The sequence below is a fragment of the Drosophila miranda genome (genome assembly GCF_003369915.1).
Source record: "Drosophila miranda strain MSH22 chromosome Y unlocalized genomic scaffold, D.miranda_PacBio2.1 Contig_Y3_pilon, whole genome shotgun sequence".
NCBI classification, from domain to species: Eukaryota; Metazoa; Arthropoda; class Insecta; order Diptera; family Drosophilidae; genus Drosophila; species Drosophila miranda.
Genome location: NW_022881625.1, coordinates 2,011,067 through 2,019,366, shown reverse-complemented (window position 1 = coordinate 2,019,366; position 8,300 = coordinate 2,011,067). Strand labels below are relative to the sequence as shown.

General features: G+C 50.6%; 1 protein-coding gene across 1 annotated transcript in view; it reads left to right on the top strand.

The window, feature by feature from the left end:
• The first annotated feature begins 1,590 nt into the window (after positions 1-1,590).
• LOC117194350 overlaps positions 1,591-8,300 on the top strand; it is a 28,938-nt gene continuing 22,228 nt past the window's right edge. Inside the window, exons 1-2 of the mRNA XM_033398919.1 lie at positions 1,591-1,700; positions 1,752-1,884. Coding sequence (XP_033254810.1) covers positions 1,664-1,700; positions 1,752-1,884 — 170 coding nt within the window. The 5' untranslated portion in view covers positions 1,591-1,663. The remainder of the gene's footprint in view (positions 1,701-1,751; positions 1,885-8,300) is intronic.

Genomic DNA, 8,300 nt, shown 5'->3' with positions numbered 1-8,300 from the left:
CTTGTACAGCAGCCCTTCATGCCATACTCGGTCAAAAGCTTCGGATATGTCCAGAAAAATTGCCGAGCAAACTTGTTTTTTCTCATACGCCTTGAGGATATATTGTGTGACTCGAGCCAGCTGCTGCTCAGTGCCATGCTCCCGCCGAAATCCAAATTGGTAATTGGGTACGGCCTTGGCAAAATTCTCCACCTCAAACAATCTCGCCATCAGCAATTTTTCAAAGATCTTTGAAAGGCCAGATAATAGACTGATTGGCCGGTAGGAACACATGTCGGCTGTGTTTTTGCCCGGCTTTAAAATCATTTTAATGTGGGCATGTTTCCACTGACTTGGAAAGTGGCCCAGTCTGAAAATGGAGTTATAAATTAATATTAAATATAATAGCGCTTTTTTTGGCAAATTTTTAATCAGTTTGTTATTGATTTTGTCGCCCCCAGTTGATTTGGACAGCTCCAATGCATCAACAATCTGCATCAGCTCAGGCAGTGTGACTGGTCTGAAGGGAATCCTGATTTCCTGGTCTGGTTGTAGCTGCTTCTGCCGTTTTGACTGCTCACGCTCTCTGTTGATTGCGGTCCGCTCTTCATCTGAATTGGATAGTATCGGGCTGAATCTCTCCTCCAGGTGAGTAGCAAAGGCATCGGCTGTCTCGGCTGTTGACTTTGTCCACGAGACACTTGCCTTGCCTCCAGTCATAGTTGGCAGCCTCAGTGGCCAGTTTGGCTGCGGCTGTCTTTTGATTGTGCTGGTCAGTTTCCAAAGTTTCTGCATTTGATAGCGGTCTTTGTTGTCAATCCCTGTGAACAGTTTGTTGATATTTTTGTTTTTCAGGATTGTGAGCCCCTTATTAAGACGATTTTGCGCCGCCCTGTAGTTTCGTCTGGCTTCGATGGTGCGAGTCGCCAGCCAGATCCTCTTGCACTGCTGTTTGTTGGAAAGCAGCTCTCTAGTAGCCACGTCCAGCTTAAGGTGATGGTGCCGGTGATGTTGCTGTGACCGCTGCTGATGTTGATGCTGTCGCTGCTGTGGCCATCTTCGATGTGAGTTTGGATGCTGCTGTTGATGTTGTGTTGTTGCTGCTGCTGCTGCTACCCGTATATTGTCCAAAAACAAGTCAACGACGTCATCAATGTCCTGCGCTATTCTAATCTCGGTGTTGAGATTGATCAACCGTTCCAGCGACTTTTGAAACAGGCTGATATTGGCACGTGCTGGGAGCAGATGTTTCCTGGCTGTGGGCGTAGGATGTCTACGTCCACCGCTGCCGATCGTCAACTCCACCCTGAGTATTGGCCTCATCTGGCCGGCGATCTCTCATCTGGCTGCGGGCCTAGTCGAGGTTACAAGTGTTTCGTTGCTGCAGATTATATGTTTGTAAATTAATGTGCCATCAAATGTACTAGTGTGTGTTTGAGTGTCGTTTAAAGTTGAATTGTAAAACAAACACAAAAATGTACATAAATTAAATTAAGACATATACTGCCCACAAATATTAATAAAGCAACGCGCTTTGTTGCTGGCGGCTCACACCCCAGCCTCTCAGCCCCTCCCCTGTGGAGCACTGAGAGCCCTCAACCCAAAGAGGCTCGTTGCTCGTTGCTCGTTTGAGAAGTCGAAAGGTTTACCCAGGAGACGGAAAAGCCGGAAAAAGATACGAGAAATGCCTGCAAAGGAAAAACTTGAAGGCAAAGCTAAAAGTAAAGGTACTCGGACAGTCGTAACTCATTTCTCATTTCGTCTCATTTCAGCCAGGAGTATACTGGGGGATACAGGATCTGTGGCAACCGCGACTATGGTTCGGCGCCAAATGCCGCCGCGCGCCTGCAAGAGCAAGAGCCAGAGCGCCGCCAGGCCCAGTCTTAGTCCCAGCCGCCTGGCCAAGTCCCAGCCTGACGCCGACCACCGGTTCTCAGGCGCCATCGCAGACCATCGCAAAGTCGAGGCCCACCGGTCTCGAGACGATTTTTGAACGGCCCGGCAATGAGGACGACGGGCCCACCAGCAGCCATGCCGTGGCATTCGGCGAGTGCCAGCGCCGCGTCCTCGCCCTGGGTACGGGCAGAAGAGCTGCCCTGTCGCAGAAGAGCTGCCTGAAGGTGCGCAACACCTTGGGCGAACGCAGCACCCGGCACATGATGACACTGCGGGCGTCCCGCACTACTTTGGACAGCGTAATGCTCGGGGGCTCGGACGATGAAGGCGAGTCGGTCGGAGTCGCTTCCGCAGTCGCTCCCGTAGCTGCTCCCGAAGTCGTTCCCGCTGGAGGAAATGCCGGTACAAATCAGCCGGCACCATTCGTGCTACGCACCAGCAGGAGGCTCAAGAGTCTGCCTCCGTTTTAGATTGTTGCACCTTCCACCCTCCAAATGAAAGAAAAAGAATAAAGAAAAGAAAAGCAAAGAAAAGAAAAACCCTCTACAGAATGTCTCTTTTGCTCTCATTGTAAATTGAAGCGCCTCTTTCGGCGGAACCTACCCCAAGAGCGGAAAGCGGAGATCAATTAGAATTGTGAACCCCAAAGCGAGCGATTGATACGATACACTCACGAGTACTCATGCCCAAGCCCGAGTACTCTGTCCAGCATCCACATCGGGGAATCAACATAAATGGGTGGCTCCGCGGACGGTGTTCCAGCAGTCGCGCTTGGGCGGTCCGAGTGAGCAGTTACGGAACAGAAATCAGTGCATAGATACAGTATCTGAAGGATCAAAGTGTTGAAAATCAATTAAAAGGTGATCATCCATCCCACGACAAGGAGAGGGGGCAGGGGGCGAATGGCGCCACACAGATTTCTGTACGGGCCTCTGAAAGGGCATCGAATCGAATCGCTCCAAATTGGCGTTGGAATGTCCAATAATAAACGGTAGATTCTACTACTCGTTAACCCCGCGGGTCAATGAGAGAGAACTATGGCAAAAGATACAAAGTAGCTGCTGTACCCTTGCCACAGCCACAGATACAGATACATGCCTCTGAGAGTGTGGCAGTAATTGAATTAACCTTTGCGTGCCGTCTGTCTCTGTCCGTGTCTGTGAATAAATCGCGGGTCTTGGCTCGAGTAACACTATTCCTCCGTCCTTCGTCGTACCGATAGATGGACGAGGCTTCTGGCACGACGACAACCGATGGCAAGTCCCTGGATGAGGCGCCGGTGGCCGCAGGACTGGAGCCCACACAGCCGATCGGCTTCCTGCAGCTCTTCCGCTTCTCCACCTGCGGGGAGATCGCGTGGCTCTTCTTTGGGTTCCTCATGTGCTGCGTCAAGGCGTTGACCCTGCCCGCAGTGGTCATCATTTACAGCGAGCTCACAGCAGTGAGTACCGGGCACAGATACTCCCGCAGATGCAGATTCAGATACTTCAGATATTCAGGCCATATATGGTTGGAGAACCACAATCTCTCTCCCTTCGATTCTCGATCCCGTAGCCCTCTCCAATGCCACAAACATAAACACGCTGTCGTTTCCCTTCACGATGGCCAACAGCAGCGGCGGCGGGTACACCATTCCCACGGGGACCCTGAGCATCCTTCCCATCGCGGCGAACGCCCAGCTGCCGACCATCACGACAACGGCCAGTGGCTACGAGCCCAATGACGTCATCACCACGATCCCCGTCTCGCTCTCCATTCAGCGCTTCCCCTCGTCCCTGTCCATCGTGGACCTGGCCCAGGAGCAGGACGGCTACAGCAACAGTGGCTCCAGCAACGGCATGACCGTGGGGCCGGGTGCGGGCGGCGGCGGCGGCATCACCACCACGGCCCTCCTGTCCGTGAAGCCCCTGAACGGCAGCGGCAACGGCAACATTTCGCGGAACAACAGCTTCAGTCTGAGCTTCAACCTGCAGGACCCCACAGTGCGCTCCTCGGTGCGTTCGGCAGGAGCCCCCACAGTGGATTCAGTGGACAACTCTTCATCCGGTGGCACGATCGCCCTGCCCCAGAGCAGCGCCACGGCAAAGGCAACGGCCACGAGTGCTACCTCAACCCTCGCCAAACACAGTCCCGAGGCCAAGACAGGAGAGGTCTATGTCTGAGCGGAGGAACAGGACACCTATTCCGACCCATCCACTGGATTATAGCTTTCGTCGTAGTTTTAAGCACCCGCTTCCAGAACCACTGATACGATATTATCATCTAGGAAAGAGAACAAAACAAGAGTAATCCTCTCTTCGGATTGTACATACATATGCACACATCAATATACATACATATATAGCCCACAGACGATATCGTATCGTAATGGATCGTATCGTACGGCACACGCGAGTCTTTCTCGATAGTTGGGCGAATAAATTACGAATCGTTAACAAGAGAATCCCCCTTATATTACCCGTGCAAACATTGGACCGTGTAAATACTTTGGAACCCTCCCCCTCCCCCTCCCACTCTCCACAAAAAACATAATATGTGATATGCGATTATTGTATGTGTTTTTTTTTTTTTGTTCAAGCTATAAAATTTGTGCATCTTTAGGATTAATGTGGAACCAATCCATGTAGAGGATGGTAGAAGAACACAGATCTAAGAAATTCTAGGCTCCTTTGTACAGATACAGATACAGTTACAGATGATCGACGAGGCAGATGAAGCGGTGTGACACGTCGGGCGACTAACGAGCCCCTTAACTTGTTTGCCGCCCAACTAAACTGTTAAAAATTCTTAATTAACGCCAATAAGGAATGCATTAAAATGCCGACGCCAAGGCAAGCAGCCATTTTCCCAACTCGCCCCACACACATTCACATTCCCCTTCCCAACCACTACCGACAAGCTTTATTTCCTCTTTCTCGCCAATGTAAATTAAAATTCTGTGCGCCACTAAACATATATTCAAATCACAAACCACAAAGAGAATCATAAAACACAAAGATTTCTTAAACCACACACAACTACTGTCAACGCGGCTTCGCCTGTGTAAAGTGCGGTGGTTTCGTCCACCGCACCCAGCTAAATGCGAAAATTGCGGCGGTTTAACAACTTCTGTCAACGCGGCTTCGTCTGTGTAAAGTGCGGTGGTTTCGTCCACCGCACCCAGCTAAATGCCAAAGTTGCGGCGGTTTAACAACTTCTGTCAACGCGGCTTCGTCTGTGTAAAGTGCGGTGGTTTCGTCCACCGCACCCAGCTAAATGCCAAAGTTGCGGCGGTACGCACCCAGCCAACTACAGGGCCTATGCTGATGCTGATATGAGGATCAGCCTTGCGCCGCCACTTATATGAAGCCCGCTCCGAGGACGGGAACGGACTGAAAAGACGCAATCCATTGTAAAAGAAAACACATGTTAATGTTAAGTCTAGTGTTACCTTAACTTTTGTAAGGAAGCGATCCTGGGCTGGGGTACATATCTCAGTCTACTCCAGGGTCGAAATTACAGCAATATTTATAATTTGCCGGGACTCCGTATTTCGGACCGACGATGGGGGACGGGGCCGCAGTCCCGCGGACGGGGGCGATCGTAGCGTGGGACGGAGCAGTTGGTTTCACCGAGAACACTCCGGTTATCGCCGAATAGCGCCTTCAGGGCCCCACCGAACTCAGAATCAATACGGAGGTCTTTACTATGTGATAATACCGACAGGTGTCGCCGAGAGTACCTAGGCTATCGCCGGACAGTACTTACGGGACCCCGCCGGCCTGAGAGTTACTACGAAGTGGAAAGGGGGACTATGCTATGCGGGAATACCGACAAGTAACGCCGAGAGTACCTAGGCTATCGCCGGACGGTACTTACGGGACCCTGTCGGCCTAAGAATTACTACGACGCGGAAAGGAGATTTTGCTATGCGGAAATACCGGCAAGTATCGCCGAGAGTACCTAGGCTATCGCCGGACGGTACTCACGGGACCCTGTCAGCCTAAGAATTACTACGACGCGGAAAGGGGAACTTTGCTATGCGGGAATACCGACAAGTATCGCCGAGAGTACCTAGGCTATCGCCGGACGGTACTTACGGGACCCTGTCGGCCTAAAAATTACTACGACAAGGAAAGGGGACTTTGCTATGCGGAAATACCGGCAAGTATCGCCGAGAGTACCTAGGCTATCGCCGGACGGGAATCACGGGACCCTGTCGGCCTAAGAATTACTACGACGCGGAAAGGGGAACTTTGCTATGCGGAAATACCGACAAGTATCGCCGAGAATGCCTAGGCAATCGCCGGATAGCACTAACGGGACGCCGCCGAACTAAGAATTACTACGGGGGTCGGGGATATCGACAGGCATCGCCGAGAATGCCTAGGCAATCGCCGGATATCACTTACGGGACGCTGTCGAACTAAGAATTACTACGGAGGTCGGGGGTACCGACGCGTATCGCCGAGAGCGCTTAGGCAATCGCCGGATAGCACTCACGGGACACTATCGGGCTAAACATTACGGCGAAAATCTTTATCATACGGGGCAGGTATGCATATCACTCGCATGCCACAACAAAAATGAACAACGGACGCTGCCGCCATCAAAGCCATTAAATAAAACATAAACGAATAAAAATGCTGCCATACACACTTGCAAAACATACGGCCTGACAAATTCAAATCGAATGCAGTGCGTTGGTGATTGCTAGAATAGCCAAAAACAGACACACATGTAGCGGGCCTGAAGCGACGTAGAAGAAGTCGATAGGTTTGGCGGGAAGGATTAATCGGCTAAGATTTGAAAGAAAAATTGAAAGTCAAGACCATGATATCGATCTCGAGGCCAGGGATGCATGCTGCCACCCTTTGACAGGCACAGGGTTACTTTGACCTGTTAACAGGCGCAGGGTTACTTTGACCTGTTAACGCGCAGAGATGCTTTGGACATCTGACAGGCCATGTCAAATTCCTTTTCCGGTTAAAGATCTCGTCGAGAACGGGTGTGCGCGCAAACGAATCTTTTGTAAGAAGTGCCATCATAGGAAAATTCCATTGTGAAACAACTCGACACGGTACGGAAAAGACATACCTTTCGGTTGATCGCGATATTTTGGGTGAGTGCGATTGGAAAAATCCACAGAACAGGTTTTCATCTGATTTTCTGCAGCTCACGCAACCGCTGATTCCCTTGCTCGTACAAGTGGAGTGACGGGGCACGAGAGTCTCGCGACAGATCCTGCTCGGAGGAAAGACGCCACAGCTTCAAAGATCGGACGGTCTTTCGCTTATTGCGTGGGGCAGCGACCCACGCTATTTAAACGCACCCCATCGTCCAGTCGCCGGCTAAGTAAGCCGCAGAGCGCAGTCAGCCGGGGGCTGGAATAAGCAAACGCCTTCCCGCTTGGGACCCTTCGCCTGCGAGGAGCACCCTAGACAGGGTTAAACAGCAGCGCGCGCCAAGGCGCGTGAAGAAGAAGCAGGAGCAAATCAGGGATGCTGCAATGCTAAAGCCACCTGCGGCCTTCGTTTTCTCGGTTGCCCGAGCGCAGACCATGCTGCAGTGATGAAGCCAACTGCGGCCATCGTCTTCCTGGTTGCCCAATCGTCGGCCAAACAGAGGCAGAATTCTCCGCCTTCGGCTGTCCTCTTCGCCCCGACTCTGTCCAGGATTCCTCTTCCAGCAGCTTCAGGGAGCACAGTTCACCAAATCATAGGGTTCAGCGGAGGCTAGCCTCGTCTATTACCATCCTAATGTTTAAAGTATAAAAATCTCACAAAATTTGTATATTCATGAAGAATAATTATCAGCCAACCTCATTAACGTTCAAGTTCCCCCTGGGAGTTCGGGAAATGTGTTCAGAATTTGCAGTTATAAGTATTGTTAAGACATCGCTAGTTTAATTCATTTTCGTTACACATTCGTTAAACTCATATCATGCTTAAGCAATCTTTACAAATATTCACAAGCTATTGTTGTCAGTTAAGTTCGGATTGAATTGTCAGGGAGAAAATTCCCCCAAAAGTTCTGTGGCTCCACATACAAGGAGTAGGTCGAAGTTGGGAATTCTGAGTTGTAGCAAGAGATAGAGTCTTCGTACTGTAAACCACCTTTCCGAATTAACGCTTGTTTTCAGCCTACGCCGGAAGATCGATCTTTCGTCGTTGGAAATTGAACAGTGAGTGAGTAAGCATACCTTCCAAAAGTTGAAATGTACGTAGTTTTGAAAACCAACTGATCCTTGCCCAACCTCGCGAACAGTGAGTGAGTAAGCATACCTTCCAAAAGTTGAAATGTACGTAGTTTTGAAAACCAACTGATCCTTGCCCAACCTCGCGAATTTGAAACCTCTGGCGCCTGGCTATTGAGGCTTTGCCTTGAGCGATCTGATCGTTGGCTAATTAGAGATGCCATCTGCATCCAGTCATCGACTGAACTCC